The sequence below is a fragment of the Myotis yumanensis genome, unplaced genomic scaffold (genome assembly GCF_028538775.1).
Source record: "Myotis yumanensis isolate MYYU_CA2020_CCGP unplaced genomic scaffold, mMyoYum1.0.hap1 SCAF_7, whole genome shotgun sequence".
NCBI lineage: Eukaryota > Metazoa > Chordata > Mammalia > Chiroptera > Vespertilionidae > Myotis > Myotis yumanensis.
Window position 1 is genome coordinate 3,029,151 of NW_027223758.1, and position 19,945 is coordinate 3,049,095.

A 19,945-nucleotide genomic window follows, 5' to 3' on the forward strand; every position below is an offset into this window, starting at 1 on the left:
GGAGGAGAAAGGACTGTGCTTTGCCGATTGGCCAGGCGCAAGCCGGGTCTTGTTCTATGGCGCGCCATTGGTTAGTTTAAAATCCCGGGCGTGGCCAGCAGAGGCCTGGGCTTCCGGGAAGAAGGCCGCACGTGGCCCCAACATGGAGGATACAGGCAAGATGGAGGGCATAGCCCTCGCCCTTTCAAAAGGAGATAACAGGGAGGAAGGGGAGCCACCTGGGCAGGAGGGGAGAATATATATGAGAGGAGTTTGGGGGTGAAACTGAGGGGAACAAGGACCCCAACTGGCCAAGGAGCAGAGGGGTCACAGTGAGCAGGATGGGGAGGCAGAGGCTGAGGCGGGAGGCGGTCCTGCAGGCTGGGGTGGGCTCTGAGGGAGTCTGCAGGGCCTAGCAGCCCAGCGGTGAGCATGGGTGAGATGGTGGGGAGGCCCGATGGAGCTCTGGTGACCCCAATGTTATGGCCTTTCACCTGCCAAGCCCCTGACAAAGGAGACCCCTGCCTGGGTGGGGGTGAGGTGGACAGAGGCCTCCTAGGAGAGCAGAAAGCCACCCCTCGCTTCCACTCTTCCAAACGCGGTGGTGTTGACAGCGAGCGCCAGCACCCACAACGACACAGTGGGCGTCAGCAGGTCATTGCCCGGCCTGGTCAGCGCACCGTCAGAATCAGATGTTCAGGGAAAGAATAACCCGTGCTGGGGCTCCTTTCATCTTGTTTTATGAACCACAGGTGAGTACACACACATTCACACCCATGCACACACGTGCACATACATGTATGCACACACACACACTCTTCCTGCGCCAGTGGCAGTGAATGAAAGTGGGGCCCTGGAGGGAGAAGATACTGGTCACAGTGGTGGGGGGGCACCCCCGGGGAGGCTCCTGGGAAAACAGGCTCTCCTGGCAGCCCCCCGCAGACTCCCAAAAGCCCGCATGAAGGATGTGCAAAACCACCGAACTTTGCAAATTCATAGAAATAAAGCACACCGATCGGGACATAGGTTTTAAATAGTAAAATATATTTACACACATGATTGACTGAGGACACCAGGAAACAATCCCATGAAAGTACGACGCCCTCAGGCGGCGATCACAGGTTCTGCTGAGCGAGCGCTCACCCAGCAGCCAGCAGGTAGGAAACCGATCCTAGAAATAAGCGTTGATGCAAATGGTCCATAAATATATGCGCCCATCCCACCAGGGTCCTGCGGCAGGGACAGGAGGTGACAGCAGGTGAATAAGGAGCTGGCTTCTTGGGGAGCACACCCGGAAATGGGCCGCCCCTCCCCAGGACAAACACAGGAAGTCAGGGCTGTGCACCAGCGGCCGCCAGCACTCAGTGGGGCCAGCGCTCAGTGCTTCCCACCAGCGGCGGCCCCTCCCTGAGGACCCAGAACCAAAGCGGGCACAGCGCCAGCAGCGAGGCCCGTCAACGCCAACGCCGTCCACTGTGTCCCCGGGGAGCCGGGAGTGTGAGGCCAGGGCCTGGAGCGGAGGCGGTGCTTCACCGGGTGGGGCTGCAGGGGGGCCGCCACCCCCCCCCCCCCAGCATTTCCCATGCCTTACAGTCCTCCTTGCCGCCTCCCAGGCTCAGACATGAGCAGCAGCCCTCCTGCCTCCAGCCCCCCAGAATCTAATGGGAGGTTTTCTAAGAGTCCTCAGACTGGGAGCAATTGTGGGGGCCAGCCCTCTGTGGAGAAGCTAGCCGGTGGTTTTGGGAGCGCGCTGAGTGCTGGCCCGGGTCCGGTGGGCGGGCAGGCATCAGACGTTGCTCTGGAGGTCTGAGGGGGCACCCTGGAGGTCTGAGGGGCTGTCCGAGGCGGAGGACTGGCTGGGCAGAGAAGCTTCCAGGCCCTGGGGAGACCCCGGCAGGCACGTGTACAGGACGTACGCAGCGGCGAAGAAGAGGAAGCCCAGCACCTGCAGAGAAAGGGGCTGCTGGACTGGAGCTGCCCACCCAGGCCCCACGCATCCCTGTGCCTCTCGGGGTTCTCAGACCCCCCACTCTGGCGAGAAGACCCCTCTTCCTGCACAGCCAGTCCCCAGCACGGAGACCAATGCTGTCAGCGAAGGAAGGAAAATGCATTTGACTGAAAGCAGAGGCACTAGATAGGGGGCTGAACAGTGTCCCCCAAAGATATATCTGAGTCATGATCCCCAGAGCGTGTGAACGGGGCCTTTACTTGGAAATAGTGCCCTTGTGAGATGGGATGAAGGACCGGGGGGTGAGGGCACACTGGGTGGGTGGCCCCCAGTCCAGAGAAAGGAGACAGGGGTTTGTCACAAATATATTGGGGGGGGCAGAGATGGGGTGACAGATCTACAAGCCAAAGGTTGCTGGCAGACCAGCCTGCTCCCTGGGAAAGGCATCTCCCTAAACCAACCCAGGGCTATCCTCCAGAGCTCCACAGATCCCTGGTCACACGGCCATGTTTACACGAATCTGAAGGGAGATAAAGCAGGGTTGGCCAAGACCATCTGTGTCTGAGGCCCCTCAGGAAAGGTCCTGCTGTGGAGACAGGCCCTAGGCTTCCTCTTATTTGGTGTCCTGAGCCTTCCCCTCCAATGGGGCGGGGGGGATCCAAAGCACCGGGTCTGGGCTTCACCCGGGCGCATATGCCCAGCGCGGGGGCAGGAAGTTTCTGTCCGTGGCTGGAAGCAGAGGGTCAGGCTGAGAACTAGGACGGCACATTAAAGCCGTGTGGCTCAGGGACCCATCACACCGACCCGGCCTGCATGTACCCAGGCTGCCAGGTTCTATTCCTCCAAAGCCTGAGCTGCCAGAGCCACAGGGCACACCCAGGCTGCCATGGCAAAGGCCCTGCAAGGCAGGGGAGCCCTCCGACCCCGGGCTGTGAGCTCGGGCCCGTGACCCGGGCTGGCTCTCCCAGTCACCACCACATCAGGGTCCCAATGCCAGCTCTAGATGGGGAAGGACACGCTCTGCAAAATGGGCTTCACTGCTGGGAGGCCCCAGGGAAGTGTCCAGAACCCCTGCTGCTAGAAGATTCCGGGCTTCCTCCCTCAGCCCGCCCAGCAGCCCACCTGCTCACCTTGTACACCAGCCCGGCGATGAGCATGTACCGGCTCATGGTTGCGTTCTGGTACAGGAAGCAGGAGCCCTGCTGGCCACACTGGTCCTGCCACAACAGGCACGCCTTGTCAATCACCCAGCCGAAGGCAATGGGCCCTGGGATGCCCCCTGTGGAGAGAGAGGCCCACTCAGAACCCCAACATGCCCAGGCTCTCAGAAAGGGGACCTCGGCCACTGGTGTTCCCAGGGGGGTGCCAAGGGGGCCTCAGTGTTCCTTCTCTGGGGACTCAGCTGCAGGCCAAGGCTTCCCTGTGACCCCCGGCCCCCAGGGAGCTTTTGGGTTAGTGAGAAGGCACCCTCTGGGCAAAAGGTGACCTGGGTGCCTCTAGCGGAGCGCTAGGGAATGGCGTTCTCCCGGTGGGCACAGGCCTGGGTGAGGAGCCCCTGGCCAGGTGCCCTGTGCGGTGAGCATCATGCCCAGCTGTGCGTGGCCCCTCACACTGCACAGTAAGTACCTAGAGTCCTAACCACGATCCACTGGATCCCCAGCGCGAAGGACCTCTGCTGGTCGCCGACGCACCTGAACCAGAAAAGCAACGTCAAGGCCCAGGGCAGTGTGGCCGCCGCCAAGTCACACCCCCAAGCCCACAGCCAAGTCCTGGCCGAGCTCCAGGCCGCACTGCCGCCTCCCCAGGTGGAAAGCACCTCACAGAGGCACAGCTCTTCCTCGCCCCCGCGAGGCCAGAGCGACCCGGGCGCTGCGGAGCTCCTGGAGGCGCCGGAGGGAAGGCGGGGCAGCGAGCGAAGCCCAGCCTGCTTACCGTAGGGTGGCCGTCAGCGCGGGAATGCTGCTGAGGAATGTAAAGGTAATTACAACGAATATGAAAACCAGAAGGAGGGGCTTGCTCTGACAAGTTGAAGTGCATTTCCCTGCAGTAGCATGGCCAAAACCAGAGGAAAAATTCTGAAGGACACACCTACAGTCTCGGTACACCTGAGGAGCGCAACAACAGCGCGATTACCGGAGGAAGGGCCGGGGCCCTCCCAGCTCCAGGGCAGACGACGGGCTGTGGGCAGGGGCTGCACTCACCTTCTGGCCGCCAGGGCCAGGTGGCGCCACCTCCAGGCAGCCCGCGTGGCAAGGCGAGTAGTACATGAGGCCGTCCGAGCCGCACACAGGGCTGTAGTGCCCCAGCCCGCAGCTGCAGGCGGCGTTGCAGGCGGCTGTCAGCTCCAGGTGGCCCTCGGGCAAGACGCTGCAGGTGGGAGACGCGGGAGGTGGGCGGCAGCCAGTGCCGGGTGGCCTCGCCCGTGAACCCCAACTGGAGCGCGGGGCCCTTACCTGCCGTTGTGGTGGGCCGTCACGCCCGCCATCGGCACGTTGGGGCAGTGCGCGAAGAAGACCAGGATGGCCAGCAGGCTGGTCAGGGAGCAGGTCAGGCAGAACTTGATGATGCTCGAGCCACGGAGCTTCAGCTTGTTCACAAAGAAGCCGCCCAGGAAGGTGCCGCCCCCACCCGCCGGCACCACCAGGTACCCTGTGAGAGGGGGGCGGGCTCAGCCAGGGCTCGGGATGTCCTGGGAGCCTGCAGTGGGCCCTGTCTTATTACCCCTACTTTACAGGTGGGGAAACGGAGGTGCAGAGCCATCCCTGTCCAGATGGCAGCGCTGGGCTCGCAGTGGCCGTGGCCTGACCAGCGCTCTCTGCTGCTCCCTGCCACTGGGGAGGAGCAGAGGTCCATGGCGCTTGCCCACCCACGGCCTCTGCCCAGTCCAAACGCGGGGGCCATTGGAAGCCTGTGGCCCTGGCATTCAATGTGAAGTTAGGTGATGGGCGTGGGGGCTCCAAGGGGCAGTGGGCAACCTGAAAGCCCTCGGGACTCAGGGGGCCTATCTCCCCAGCACTGACCAAAACCAGCTCTGGGGGCGGGAGAGGGGGTTCCAGAGGACATGGCTGTTCCAGGGGCGTCAGTGCAGGGAGAGGGGCCCTGTGGGGAAGGGAGGCGGTTGTGGGTGGGGGTCTGGATATGTGGAGCCGGCTGAGAGGTGGCATTAGTCAGAGGAAGGGGGTGAGGTCCCCTAATCTGATGGCTCCCCCACATGTTGGGAATGGAAACCTGAGAGGCGCACGGTGGCAGTGGCCTGGGTGCTGCTCAGCTGCTCCCCATCTTGCACTTGTGGCTAACCTTGTGCCCTATGACTCCCCCCCGACCCCCCGCCCCGCCAGGCGTCTTCTCAGCCAGGTGGAGGCTGCCCCATGGGCAGCAGTGGGAGGAGGCTTCTGAGGAGGAGCCACACTCTCCTGGGAGGCTGCCTGCTCTGGCCAGAGTGCCTGCAGCCGGGAGAGCCCTCTGAGGCCCTAGACACTGGGTGCCTAGCTCAGGGGGCTGATGCATGCCGAGGTCCTGGGTGGTGAGTGGGAGGTGCCGGCAAGCTGGAGCCCACCCCGGCCCTCCCAGCTAGAGAGGGCCCCCGCCAGGAGGGCAGCCGGCTCCACGGGGCCCTCAGAGACCGGCCAGCACGCTGCACACGTGTGGTCAGTGCGCCCGAAGCCCTCGGGGAGGACGGTGCCAGTGCCTCGCCGACAGCCCAGATGCTCGTGCTCGGGCTCTCCCTGCCTGGGCGGGCCACACGGGAGCAGCGCTGTCGGGGCGTTCCCAGAAGGTACCCCCTCAAAGACCCCTTGCTCATCTGAGAGCTGCTGAAGAGGCTGCGCACCCCGAGGTTCGGGACTTTTCTCACCAAACAAGGTGGCGGCTTCCGAGGTGCTGAGGCTGAATTGGGACTCGAGGAACTTGGGGCCGAAGGTGGACATGCCAGCAATGAGGGTGGCCTCGGTGGCCCCAGCCAGGCAGAGCAGGATGAACACGGGGTTCTTCAGGAGGAGCCAGATGGAACTGGACAGGGCAGGGGGGATGGAGACAAGAGAGAAGAGACAGAGGGTCAGAGTGGGCCAGAGCCAGGGTGTGAGGAAGCCCAGCTCCTGAGGCCATGGTCCTTCCCACCTGAGCTCACTGAGGCCCAGTTCTGTGAGGACCAGAGTGGGTCGCCAATGAGCTGGGAGGCACCCCACATTCATTCCAGAGAAACCAAGAGGATGTGTTTGGCTGGGCTGTGGCAGGGAGTGAACTTGCACCAGGATTCTGAGGTTGTGGCTTGTAAAGCTGCTGTCATTGATTACGGAAGTCTCATCACCGCCTTGGCCAGAGTTCCGGCTTTGGTGTGAGGAGGGACCTTGAGTGACCCAGGTCACTGTTTAATCACCTCTGGGGGCAATGGCTGCCAAGTTGTGGACTGGACGGGCCCCTGGGAAAGGGGACGGGGCACTGAGGGTGGGGCTCCACCACCAGCAGCTGTGGGGAGTGGGCAGGAAGGCCCGCAGACAGAGGCCCCCCGGAGCCAGTGGGCTTGGACGGCTCCGCGGCTCTGCCTGGTGTATACTCGGGGGTGAAGACAGGAGCCCGAGGAAGGGTGTTGGTGTTGGTGCCATCGAGCCTGGCCTTTCTGAGGACTGAGAGAACTCGGAGCCCCGCACAGCCTGGAAACCACTTGGCCGTGGGTCCGGCTGTGGGGTCAAGGGTTTCAGGAGCGTCGGATGTGGGCCGTGAGCCTGGAGGTGCTGGCGTCATGCCCGGAAGCTTCGCTGGGGAGGTGTCTGTCCCATGTCACAGTGTCAGGACTCGGTGCCGGGCCTCGGTCTGCAGAGGCTCTGAGCGCCAGGCCCTGCAAGAGGGGGTCCTGCAGGCCACTAGCGGTGCAGCACCGTTCAAATGTGCGACACTCAGACTGTTAAGATGTCGTGAGAACCCGGCCGGGGGCTCAGCTGGTTGGGCGCTGCTGGTTCGATTCCTGGTCAGGGCACATACCTCGGTTGTGGGTTTGATCCCCAACTGACAAGTGTACGGAAGGCAACTGATTGATGTTTCTCTCTTACAGCAATGTTTCTCTCTTTGTCTCTCTCTTCCTCTCTCTAAGCATGTCCTTGGGTGAGGATTAAAAAAAAAAATCAATGGCAGTAAATGACAGTAGTGAGGGAGGCAGAACTTGGGATGGAAACAGACATAAAACCCCTGGGGGGCCTGGAAATAGAGGGGCTGGGCCTCTGCGAGCAGCAGGGCTCCAGCCCACACGGCTTTTCTGGGCACCTGTTCTCCCGCCACCCCGTCCCCTCAGCCACGCAGCAGCGTCTGGGGCCAGCACAGAGGTGTCGGCCAATGGCTTATGTCACTATCCCCAGAAGTGGTGAGGGACACAGGCTGGGGTGGGGCAGCCTCACTCTCATACGCTGACAGCAAAGCAGGTCCTGTGACACGTGACTAACGCGTGGCTGACAAGTGGCTCTGGGTGCTGTCGAGGGGGTCAGGGCTGCTCCCTAAAGGGCCGGAGCTGTGCCTGGCCTGTGGGTCTCCTGCCCGAGGTCAGCCTCGGCCACCCTTCACGCCAGCATCTGTCAAAGCAACTTGGACCATCGTGACCCTAAAACGCTCTTCTCGGAGGATGCGGGATCTGAACAGCAGGCCTGCAGGGGCCACAATTCCCCGCAGCGCCCGCCCCTCGGAGCAGGCGGGTGGGGCCGCCTAGTGAAGGACACCCCCACTGTCTTTCCAGGCATGAGTGACTTGCTCAGCTGAACTCAGGGCAGCCCTCACCAGGCCTCGCTCCAAGGGGGAACCCAGTGCCTGCAAAGCTGGCTTCCTCACAGGGTACTGGGAAGGCCGTGGACAAAATGACATCGGAGTGGGTGTGGCCGGCAGTGGGTGTGGCCGGCGGGGCTCTGGCGGCTCAGGGCAGCCGGACACCCTAGCATCTTCTCCGCCAGGCACAGGTCTCAGGTCCCGTCTGTGTTCTTTGGGAGGGACATCCAGGTGTGGCCAGTCCCTCCCTGCCTTGCCCAGAGCAGCCCACTGACCTCAGGCGGCTCTCTGGAGTGGCCAGCACACTCCTCGTTTCTTTTCCTGCAGGACGTGCGACTGAAATTCTTGGCTTGAATTTGCTCAGAGAACTAGTCATGATTTAACAGGCATGCGTACCGGCTTTCCTACCAGCAGCTGGTCTGGGAACTGAGCCTGGACATGAACTTCCTGACGTCAGCCACATCCCCAGGCCACTGGGGACAGGCCCAGTGCCCACATGGCGTCAGCTGGGAGCGTGCCAGGAGACAATGTGCCCACCCCCGGACGGTGTGGACCTGGGCCAGCTCGCCTGTGGGGGGCACCCTCCTGAGTTGGCGGCTCTTTTGGGGGATCTGACAGGAAGTGGGGAGGGGAGAACAAGCCCTAGGCAGGTGGAGCCCTTCGTGTCGGCCCTGAGCCCCTTTAGCCTCCGCACTGAAGACAGGCACCAGGCTCACTCCCACTGCCAACAGTCCAAGCCTCCGTGGCCGTTAGACTGCCGTTAACAGGCCCAGGAGACTGCAGGGTGGGGGGCGCTGGCGAGCGGGAGAGACCCCTGTGGAAGGCCCGATCCTGGGCAGAGGGGCCCTGGGCAGCCAGGAGCCCCCAGGCCCCGCCTCCTGCTGAGACCCCAGCAGCCCAGGCAGGGCTCTATTTGTGAACGAGGATGGCAAAGCAAGACCATGTCCCACAAGAGAGGGGAGACACGGACAAGACCTGCACACGGCTGGCGGAGGGGCAGGTGCAGGGCAGCGAGGGCCCGCCGAGGCCGGAAGGGCGGCGCTAGCCTGGAGCCCATGAGCTGCGTGCAGGCGACACCTAGTGAAGTGGTGGGAGGGTGCAACAGAGCGAGGGCCTGTGACCGGATAGGGGCGACTCTTGGGGCATGGCCTGAGGTCAGTGGCACGCCCCTGGGGACCAGGGGTCATGAAGAGGGCTTAGGGGCTGTGCGCTCACCACTCCAACACTCCTAGTTTGGGGCCAAGATTCCGTGTGTGTGAGACCCCCAGAGAGGCGCATGGCAGGTGACCGCCCCCCAGTTCCTTACAGAGGCAGGTCTCTGATGGTTTTCCCGAAGCCGGGGCTGCGGGCCGCCTGGGGGCCCCTGTCCTTCAGCTGGTGTGTCTCGGAGGCTCTCACGGCCACGTAGCGCTGGGAGCCTGGAGGGACACAGATGCCGGAGACTCAGGGCTGCGGGACATGATGGCTGTGGGGCGGAGGGCGTGCGGACCCACCCTGGCACAGAGTGGGACAGAGCCGGCAGACAACCTGGGGTCACCGAAACAAGCTCTGCCGTGGCCCCCAGGGAGGGGCACCCAGCTGGCCGGCCCCGCCCTGCAGGATGGAGGACCGGCAGACACCCATGTCTGGACTCTCCTGTGCTCTCAGCAGCTCACACACCGAGAGGGGCTGGCACACGGAGGGGAGGGGGGCACCCACCTGGCAGCTGCCGCGGGTAGCCGAGGATGGGAACCGCAATGAAGAAGGCAGCGGCCCCGGTGCCCAGGAAGCCCACCCACCAGGCACCAACCCACAGCGGGCTCTCGGTGGTCAGCTCGGTCCTGTGGGAAAAGGCAGTGGGGTCAGCGTCCAGGGCACGTGAGCTGGGTGTCCCTTGACTTGCTGGTCCACACAGGCCAGTGGGAGGGTGGAGAGTGAGGGACACGGCCCCACCTACCTCTTGCACAGAACGTGCACATTTGACACCCAATTTAGTCAACCTGAGGCCACAGGTGGCGTTTGTACGAGGGCAGAGGCGCGCCATCTGCAGAGAGAGTCAGGGTAGCAGCAGTGCCCCATGCAGCTCAGAAGGCCGGGAAACCACCGAGACGGCGGGGCCTGGGGCACAGGGCCGCCCCTGGAGCCGAGTGGCCACAGGACCCTTCCTGCCTCCCCCCGCCCTCTCGTCTCTCTCTGTCTCTCTCTCTCTTTCCCGCTCAAATTTACAAAAAACCTAGTATCAAAGCAAAGTATGCAAGGAATAAAAGAAACACACTGTGGCCTACAGGCAGTGCGGATTTGGGCTTCACCGCCTTGGCACAGAGCTCCTTGGCTCTTTGTGATTTCCTGGGGGACAGCAGTGTCTCTGTTCGAATGTGGCCACTCTTGGCGGGTCCCCTGAAAGCCTCCGAGGGGCCTGGTCACCAGAAACACCAACCACGAGGTCAGCAAGTGGCAACCTTTGGTCCATGCCAACCCTGGGGGGTAGCTGACCACCAGCGGGCAATGAGTTAACCAACCACCCCTACGAAGGGAGGCCATAGAAACCCTGACAGAAGGGGGTGAACGTGTGGAGCTGGCACCAGAGAGGGTCCGGAGCTCCGCCCCTTTCCACACCGCACACCCGTCTGCTCCTCAGTAGTTTCCTCCAGTGAGTCATGGGCCTCCCAAGGTCTACGAGCCGCTGGAACACATCACTGAGCCGAGCGGTCCTGGGAACCTCCTGTTGACCCCAGGGCGAATGGAAGGGAACCTGGTGCCTTTTCTGGGGGTCAGCTCATGGGACTGAGCCCTGACCCTATGGGGTCTGCGCTGACACTGGGGAGTCAGGGTCAGAATGCAGTTGGATTTGGGACACCCAGCTGGTGTCTGGGAAGCGCTTGGCGTGGAAAAGCCCACGGGAAAGAATCTCACGCCGCAGGCGAAGCCACTCTGTTCTGCAAAGGCACCGGAGGCCTGGCCTGCAGCTCGGGGCCGTCCTCCACACCGTTCCCGCCCCAGGCCTGTCCTCAAAGCCACGCAGACCAGCAGGCCCTGGACTACGCGATGCTCCACCTCACGCCCCTCCCAGGGACATCAAGTCCTCCTGTGGTTCCTGTGCCGCAGGAGAGAGCCCCGCCACTCACCGTCGGCCGATTTCCGTGTAAATGTTCAGCAGGGCGCCTCCGATCAGGTAGCCGGCTGCGGGGCCGAGGATGGCCGCCGTGTAGAAGATGGCTGCAAGGGAAGCAGGGCCATCAGGTGGCTGCCATGCCTGCTCCCCGCCGGCTCACGGGATGTGACACGCAGACACCAGGGCCCACCGGGAAGCAGCCCACCCACACCTGCACTGCCTGTCTGCCCTCCACTGGGTGCACCCCTTTAAATCAGAGCCTCTGCTGTGTCTGAGGTTTGGCTGGGGTCAACCTTTTTTTTTTTTTTTTTTTTTTTTTAAATATTTTTTATTGATTTTTTACAGAGAGGAAGGGAGAGAGATAGAGAGTCAGAAACATCGATGAGAGAGAAACATCGATCAGCTGCCTCCTGCACATCTCCCACTGGGGATGTGCCCGCAACCCAGGTACATGCCCTTGACCGGAATCGAACCCGGGACCCTTCAGTCCGCAGGCCGACGCTCTATCCACTGAGCCAAACCGGTTTCGGCAATGGGGTCAACCTTTGAAGGGGATTTTAAATATTTCTCTCAGAGCCAACCGCAGGTGCCGCTGGGAGTCCTCCCCTCGCCTCAGAGCACCGAGGCCGTGTGCGGCCACCGGCAAAGTGCGCAGAGGGGCCAGGCTCAGAGCAGACGCCTGTCACGCTGCCAGTCTCCCCCACGCCCCTGCCGGCCTCACTCACCAATGTAGACGGGCGAGTAGCTGGACTTGACGTTCTCATCCAGGTAGGTGACCCCCAGCGTGTACAGGGGCGTGGCACCCGCTCCGTGCAGGAACTGGCCCAGCATAAAGACCAGCCGGTAGCTGGACAGGCTCGAGGCGCGGTCCCCACACGCCATGCTGCGGTTGGTCCGGCACAGCCCGAGGCCCTCGTCCACCTCCACCTGGTAGGGGCCCGTGGTGAAGTGGGGCAGCGCGAACACCAGCGAGCCGGCGCCCATGAGCAGCACCCCCCAGCCCAGCCAGCGGGGCTTGTGTCCATTGCCGCCGAAGTAGCTGACGAAGGTGAGGCAGAGGCAGGCGGCCAGGTCGTAGGTGCTGGCGATGAGGCCGCTTTGGTAGCTGTGCAGGTCGTAGCGCCGCTCGATGGAGGTGATGACCGTGTTGATGAAGCCGTTCACGGTCATGCCCTGCAGGAAGGAGGCAGCGCACAGGAAGCCCAGGAAGCCCCGCGGGGTGTTGAGGACCTGCAGGCATTTGGGAGTGAAGGCCCGCCAGCCACACTCTGAGCTCCGCGGCCCAGCTGCCGTGTAGCACAACGTGTGGGCGCCGTGCTTCTGGGCCCTGGGCTGGCACAGCGGCTGGCTGCAGGAGTCCAGGGGGCTGTGGGTGGCCGGACGCAGGGCGCCCAGGCTCAGGGATGCCCGCCTGCTGGAGGGGGTGTGGCCACACCTGTCGTCCAGGGCAGAGGGCGGGCTGGGGAGCACCAGCTGCGGCATGGAGACGAAGGGCTTGTCCCCCATCATGTGCTGGGGCATCTTTCCCAGGAGTGACAGCGACCGTATTCCAGCCCGGTCTGTTCTGTGAGAAAAATATCTGGTGAGCAAACTGCACCAACCCACGAACACATTACTGTTCCGGACAGCACCCCATCCACCTTGTCCCCTGGGGCGGCTGCCGGCTCTATCTGCCTAGTCAGTACCTGGGCTGGTGGGGTTACCTCCCAAGACCAGCCCCCTCCCCAAATCCAGGGCCCCACCTGGAGCCACACATGCAGGGCAGCACATCTCGGCCACCATGGCTGGAGCCTGGGGTGGGCATTGCCGGGCCGGGCCGGGCCGAGGACAGCCCCCTCCTGACCGAGGCCTGGAAGCGGAGCTGAGGCACAGCAGGGCGGGCTGGGCGCATGGGCCCATGGGCCACCCTGAGCACACGTCCCGGCTGAGCCAGGGCTCTGGATGTGCAGCTGCTGGTGTGAGGACCTCCCCACACGAGCTTCAAGCTCGGCCCTCATTCTTCCTTAAACTCACACCTGCTAGCTTTCTGTGCCTTTAGTGTGAACAAGAACTTGGTCTTAGTCCAAAGTTTGGGGGGTGTGGGAAGTGAGGAAGCAGGGGAGATAGCAGAGCAGGGACCCCAGAGCCCTGGGAGTCCCCCCAAACAAACCGGAAACTGGAAGGGTGACGGGAGGGGGACCCAGGTAGGACCTGACCAGGTCTGGGACTCAGTTTTGCATTTGGAGAGACCAGCCACACCTGCTTCCCACGGCCCCTCCTGCGGCAGCACAGGGACGCCCACGCCTGCGGTGCAGCCTTGGAGCCCTCCCACCCTGCCTCTGCCTGCGGCTGGGCTCCCCTGCGCAGCCATCTCACCGAGGCCGCGGGCAGCGGGCGCACCGTGCTCCTCTGTGCAACTGGAAAGTGGCACCCGCTTAGCTAATAATTTAAAGCCCGACTCCTCTCTGGCGTTCTGCGGGGCCAGGTGTGGGTGCAAATGCTGCTGGGCAGAGCACAGTGAGCTTTGAAGAGCCCCACTGTACCTCACGGTGACATCACACTTTCCCAGGCTCGGAGAGGGCATCACTTGTGCACACCTGACTGCAGCCCACCTTACAGGCAAGGGAAGCAGGCCAGAGGGTCAGCAACGTGCCCAGGGCCACACAGCTGGCCGTGGCAAACAGCACTCGCCCGCGCTGCCTGCCTCCCAAGCCCATGTACATGCGTCATAGCTGTCCTCCCAGGCATTTTATTGAAAGAACGTGGCCAGCTGAGCGGCATGTACATGCAGGCCGCTGTTTGCTTTGGAAACTGGTGCCGCCAGGCTGTCAGTGGCAGGAGTTCAAGGCTGTGGGTAGGCAGCAAAACTTCCGCTGCAGCCATTCCCTGGGGCTGTTTTATTTATGGGCCCCGCCCTGTGCGAGCTGGCACGCCAGGCTCCTCGGGAGAGCAGCAGGAAAGCCTGGGGCTGTCAGATTCCTGGAGGGCTGCACCTCCCACGGAGGCCCAGACTGGTGCTCAGGTGACACCCAGGACGCACCCTGGGCACGCTGGAGGCGAGCACTCGGAGGGCAGTGGGACGCGTGGAGGGTAACCAGCTGGAGCCCTTAGACAGGACAGCCCTGCCACCCACCGCCCCGCAACTGAAATACGGAGAAAGATGGGAAAGGCGTGAGGCCACCTGAAGTTCCAAGGCCCAGAGGCCACCCTGTCTCTTTTCTTGATGCACGCACAGGCAGGTACCCCAACACGTGCACATGCAATCCACAGACGCTGGGCCTTGTCCGGGGGCTGGAGCGCAGCCCGAGGGAAGGAGCCCAGCCAGGCCCAGGGGCCGCCCAAGCCTGTGGGGGATGGCGGGTCAGTATTGCGTCCCCAGGAATCACTCGTAGGTGCTTATTTCCAGTAAGTGATCTGCCATGCTGATCAGCAGGTCCTGGACCACGCAGACCAGGTAGCTGGAGGCCCAAGGTATGGTTGCCATCGAACACCTGCCCACAGCCGCCCTCGCCACCCCTCCCATTGGCTCTAGGCTCACTCGGGCAGTGGGGCCTCAGGCCTTCTGCTGGGCCTAGGAGGCCACGTCACTAGCTTTTGTCATTAGGAATGGCCACATCGAAACAGAACTTCCTGTTTGAAACAAAGCCACGTAACACAGGAACCACTAGCAGTGGACGGTCCCAACAGCTCTGAGTCAGGGTCAAGTTTCACCTGAACTGAAATCTACGGAACTCTGACCTAAACAGACAATGGGCAACCTATGACCCCACAGGTCGCATGCACGTAAAGCAGCACATTGAAAACCTTATTTTAGATATTAGCCCGGCCCCCCATTGGTGGCCACCACACGCACATAAGGACGTTCGAATACATCAGCCCCGCAGGCCTCCTCCACCGCCCTCAGACCCGGTTCCTATGACGATGGGACCCACAGCAGCCAAGGCATGGAGGGCGCTTCCCTTGATCCAGCGAGCGGGTGACAGCGCCTGTCACCTTCCACCACGCTCACAGCTCCGCTCCAGGGTTGGATTCCCGAGTGGCGGGGGGATGCTTTCTCTGGAAGGCTCTGGGCCTGTCAGCGCATCTGTATCAGAAAGGGGAGCTGTGCCCCCATGACTCGGGCACTGAGGTGTAAGGGAAGCTGGAGCGCATGCCCCGACCACGGGCCGTGGTGTCTGGAATCGCCAGCAACAGCCAGATCCTGAGAGTCCAGGGCTGCGCGACACTTGGAATCTCACAAGGTCGGTCCCACCTTCCTGGGACCCGCAGGGGAAATTTGTAGAAGGTATCAGGCCTGCGGCTGGCTGAGCCCTCCTGAGGCCGGTTCTTGGCTCCCACCTAACAGACAGCCCTGCACTCCATGCTGCCCCAGGAGGAGGGACCAGGTCTTCTGGGTGCTCCAGCTATGTGAGCCCAGAGCTGGTGGTCTGCCTGGCACTCTCCGCCCACCTCTGGGCCATCCTCTCCCTGTTGCTCTGCAGCCTTCATCCCCCTGAGAGGACATCTGAGGCCGGAAGCCCTGATGGAGCCTTCACGGGCACCCTGGCCTTCAGAAGCAGGCCCGCAACCCCTCCTCCAGCGGCAGGGGCAGGGGCTGTCCCTGGGCCAGTGGGGAGGGAGCCTGGGGCTTCGGTGAGAGGGCTGTTCCTGCATGAACGCTGTCTTAGGGTGAGACTGGCCCTGGCCCATCAGCTGCACCCGAGGCGTCTGGGGCATCTGCTGTGAAGAAATGGAGGCCATCCCCAACTGCACTGTGAGAAGCCAGGGGCCCACGGGTGGCTCGCAGCCGCCGGGTCTGTGAGAACCGGGACTCCGTAAAGAGCTGGAAGATTTGGACGCATCCGTCTCCTCTTATTTTCCCAGATGATGCGACGCGGGAGGTCCCCGTGCACCTGCTTACTTCCTTTTCCAGTCGGAGGCTCTATGCAAAGCAGAGCGGGCAGGAAGGACACAGGGTTGCTGAGTGAAATGCTAAGCCTTAAGGCGGCCCCGGGGCCCTGGCCTCACTCCCTGAAACCCTGGTTCCTTGCACCATGACCCTGGGACTCCCCAGGCAGCTATCTTCTCTCCTAGACCTATCCTGGTGTCTCTTCGGGGAGGGGGGGTGTTAGTTAACTTCTTGAAGTTGAGGCTCAAAGCTATTTATAGGGCAGACACCCAGATGGCAGGATTGGGGTGGCCACAGCTGTGCCTGTAACCCTCGTTTTCATATTGGTAAGCGCAGAGGCTGCTTTGCATGGAGGCCACAATGAAGGATTGTCTGGGAGCGAGTGGGGAGGGCTGGTCCCTCAGGGAGTGTCCTGCAGTCTCTGCATGGACATTCCAGCGCCCGAGCCCCAGCTTGGAGGAGGGGTAGGCCTGGGGGGGGGGGGGGGGCCAAGGGACCTTATTCCTCTTTCCGACCTACAATATTTGATCCAAAAAAAAAGAGCCACCCCTCCCAGTCCAGGCGATGTGGAGGCTGAGAGGCCGCCTGAGAGCCGGGCAGGAGCCCCACCTCGGGGTGGGCTTCTCAGAGCCTCAGTTTCCCTGCTGGAATAGGTGCGTGACATCATGGGGAGGATCCCTGAGGCGAAGGACCCAGCCTCTCCACTCACAGTGGTCCAGGCACCCCTGGAGGCTCACGAGAAATCAGACGTACGGAAGGGTACGTATGGGACTTGGGGGCACCGGAGGGAGCAAGCTCTGTTCACATGAGGGGCCCACCCAGGCCTAGGCTGGGCTTGCCATTTCCTGGGGCCTCTGAGGCCCATGGTGCCTGCAGAGAGGTAGATGCACACAAAATGCAAGGGCCTCACACAAGCCCAGAGTGGGCATGAGGTGCCACCTCTGTGGCTCCGGCCAAGGGGTGATGCCTCAGGTAGCCCCCAGGTTAGCCACAAAAAAGGTCACTGAGGAGAGGCATCCCCCAGGGGCGAGGGTGCTCAAGTGGAGCCCCGCTCACGCGGGAGAGAGGACCTGTCAGGATCGCCCGCCCGGGGCCTGTGACTCTGGACGCCCATCGGCAGAGCCAGCTGGGTCTGTCGGCAAGCCCTGCCCTGCACTTGGGCCTCGTCATGAGCAGAAGACACATGGTTTGTGACAGTGTCTACCTGTCCCCAGAAAGGTGTCCGAGCGGCTAATTCTGTGGAATGCTGGCGAGATCGGGGTTGTGCTGTGGCCACTGAGGGGGGACGAGGGTGTCCAAGGATAGCCAAGCCAGGGCCGGCCCAGGAGGGGACACAGCTGAGGGCCCGAATTCAGGCAGCCAGGCCGCTTTCCTCCGCCTCCTCCAGCAGCGCCCGGTCACCTGAGGTCGAGCTGCTGCCCCCATTCCCGGTGGAATCCCAGTGGGCCTATCCGATTTCCTCCCCCAGCAGCCTCACACCCACCACGGCCATCCCGGTAAAAAGCAGCCTTGGCGTCCTGCGGATTATTGCATGTCCCCTTCCGAAGGCAGACAATGGGCTCTTAGCCTGAGTGGAGGAGACCACGTGACTCAAGGGGGAACATTTTCGTGGTCTGTGTCCACACCCCAGCTGGACGCCACGTGGAGGAGGCAGGGGGATGGCCCAGCCCAGCTCCTTCCTGTCCGCCAGCACCAGGCTCTGGTCTAGCTCCCTGCCCATCACCCATATCTCCCAGGGGGAGGCCCAAGGGACTCAAAGTCGCCACAGTAGCAGCCACTCCCCCCAGAACATGAGTTCACAAAGCCAGGAGTTTACACTCCTCGGCAATGCTGCCTGGGGATGGATGGCCTGACACTCACGGAGACCTCTGCAGGGAGCTGATGCTAAGCCCAACGAGCTAACGCCACAGCGAGCCAAGCGCACCTCCGCCGTTGGGAAGATGGATGTGCACCGAGGACCCAGGGCACCGTGCTTTGTCAGGGCTGAGGACAGCCAGGAGCCGAGCGGAGTCCCTCGGGATCCGGTGCTCTGGCAGAGACAGGTCAGCCCCAAGACCCCCGTTCACTCAGCCCCGTCCTGCCCCACAGCAGGGCCCGGCCCTCCCCGTGGCGACAGGGTGGAACTTGGTCCGCACCCGCCTGGCACCTGCTCCGGGAGCCACACCCGGGGACTCACGGGTTAGGTCAGAGCCACCCAGGAGGGAAGCAGCCCCAGGACGAATTCCCAGGTAGCACCTTGGGCCCTGCCCAGCAGGAAACAGGACAGGTCCCCACCCAGGGCAGTCAGGAGTGTGGGTCTGACTCAGGCACCCTCCGTCTGCCTCCAGCAGCACAGGGACAGCCTGGCAGTGCCGGCCTGCTCCTGGGAGGTCCTCCCCGTCAGCATAGGGCCCCCAGCCGGCCGAGTTCTGTGTTAGAGCTGCCCCGCCCCCCCCCCCAGCCCCCCCCCAGCAGAGCTACGCTGTCTGGAGTCACACAAGCCTGGATTCAACCTCTTCGCCTCAGACTAGCTGTGCTTCGAGCGGGTCACTCAACCATGGGGCCTCGGTTTACTCTCAGGGGAGTGGGAGCGGCCGTGGCTGCCTCCTGCAGTGGCCGGGACCAATGGGATGATGCTCAGGGCCCGTAGCACAGGGCAGACAGTCTAAGTGCTCAGCAAACAGCTCCTGCTGCCATTATTGTTAGAGTCATAAATGCAGCAGCTAAAACCAGGAGCTTTCTGTCCACTGAGGCCCTCTTGCCCCCCCTCTGCCCCCATCACCGCCCGCAGAGAACAAGCCCTCGCTGCAGGGCACGGTTCACCAGGCCGCCACTCCCCAGAGCCAGTCTCTGACCCCACAGAGGAAATCCAAGCTCCAAGCAGCACAGGGAAGTGGAGGCTGGAAGCCGGCTAAACTGTGGAAAACTACTGTGGTTCCTACAGGCCCCGCCGCCATATCCGACCGCCGGCCCGGCGGCAGGAGGGAGTCCAGGAACTGGGGGTCGCCACCAACTGACCCCACCCCGCCCCGGGGGCACTGACCCCACCGCCCCAGTGGGTTTTCTCCACCAGGTTCCGCCAAGCAGAGGCTCCCTCCCCGAGAGCAGGTCCCGGTGTCTGGCCCCGTCCACCATCTGCGGCCCAGTGTGCCCACTCGGTGCCAAGGGTGGTCCTGCATCCTTGTTTTCACCCTTCCCTGCCCTCCTCTTGCACCCAGGGCTCTAGGCCCCCCCCCCCCCCCCCTTGCAGCTCTAAGCCGGGCAGCTCTGGGCCGGGCCTGGGACCCCTCGTGGTGGGGCGAGGACCAGAGCGCGAGTGGCGTCTGGGGACCAGCCCCCCCACTCCCCGCACCCTTCCCCACGTGTCTGGAGCGCGGCTGGTGCGAGCAGCCCGGCCTCTCTCGAGTAACTTCTGGGCATGACTTCCTCCTTGACTCAGCAGCAGCGGCATCCGCCGTAGGTGGGGACCCGCCACAACCTGGCAGCCCCCAGAGCCGCGTGTCCCTGGTGGAACCCACGTAGCCCGCTTCCGTGTGCGCGCCCGCCCGCCAGCCCCGGCCCTCCCGCCTCCCGCCCTGAAAGCTCCCTCCATCCCCGTCTGAGCCCTTACACCCGCCAGGCATCCCCTTGCCCGCCCCCTGCCTGCCCTGAGGCTTCCCGCCCAGGAAGCTGGAAGTGAGAAGGGGTGCATTTCGCATCCAATTCCCCAAAGGCAGCGAGGCTGTGGGGCGCTGGTCCACCTTTGATCCGCATTCCCGCCCGGAGGCACTCTGGGGGCGCTGTGGGTCCAGACCCCCCGCCCGGATTCCCCGCCGCCCCCGAAAGCGCCCCCTGGACCACGCTGGCGCCCGCCCAGCCGCAGCGGCCCCGGCGGCGCTCCCGAGTTCAGCAGGTCGGGCGCCCCGACCGGCGCAGCCCGGGCTCCACGGAGCACTCACCGCCTGGATCCCGGGGCTGCGCTGCGCACCGCGCTCTGGCCGCTCCCGGCCGACTCCGGCTTCATTCATCCGCCCGGCCCGCCCCGCCCCCGCCGTGAGAGGCGCCCCGGCTCACCTGCTCGGCCAATGGGCGCGCGGTGCGGGCTGGGCCGGCCCTGGGCCCGCCTCTGAGATGACAGGGAGCCAGCGCGGGGGGAGCGGGAGGGATGGGGGGCGGAGCCGGCGGGCTGGAGCGGAGAGGAGGGGGCTCAAGCCTAGAGGGGCGAGGGGCTGAAGCTGGGACGGCGACGCCTCCGTCCCCCAGTGGCCATCGCCCGGGAGCCCAGCGCCTCGGCTGACGAATCGCCCCAGCTCCAGAGAAACGCACGCCGAGCGGCGAGGGCCACTTCCCAGCCCGC

At 63.5% G+C, this 19,945-nt stretch overlaps 1 protein-coding gene across 4 annotated transcripts; it reads right to left on the minus strand.

The window, feature by feature from the left end:
- Window positions 1-1,002: 1,002 nt before the first annotated feature.
- Window positions 1,003-19,612, minus strand: SLCO4A1 (solute carrier organic anion transporter family member 4A1). 4 transcript variants are annotated; one of them, XM_070419643.1, is made up of 12 exons: window positions 19,548-19,612; window positions 11,489-12,327; window positions 10,777-10,867; window positions 9,371-9,492; window positions 8,979-9,090; window positions 5,781-5,935; window positions 4,381-4,576; window positions 4,129-4,294; window positions 3,860-4,032; window positions 3,554-3,618; window positions 3,058-3,206; window positions 1,003-1,924 (listed from the first exon to the last, which is right to left on the minus strand). In XM_070419643.1, the coding sequence occupies exons 1-12, from the start codon at window positions 19,610-19,612 to the stop codon at window positions 1,766-1,768; spliced, it is 2,292 nt and encodes a 763-aa protein (XP_070275744.1). In that variant the 3' UTR covers window positions 1,003-1,765. The 4 variants fall into 4 exon arrangements, with proteins under 4 accessions (XP_070275744.1, XP_070275746.1, XP_070275747.1 ...); XM_070419645.1 differs by having other exon boundaries at window positions 11,489-12,322; window positions 19,548-19,565; XM_070419646.1 differs by lacking the exons at window positions 8,979-9,090; window positions 9,371-9,492.
- Window positions 19,613-19,945: the final 333 nt, after the last annotated feature.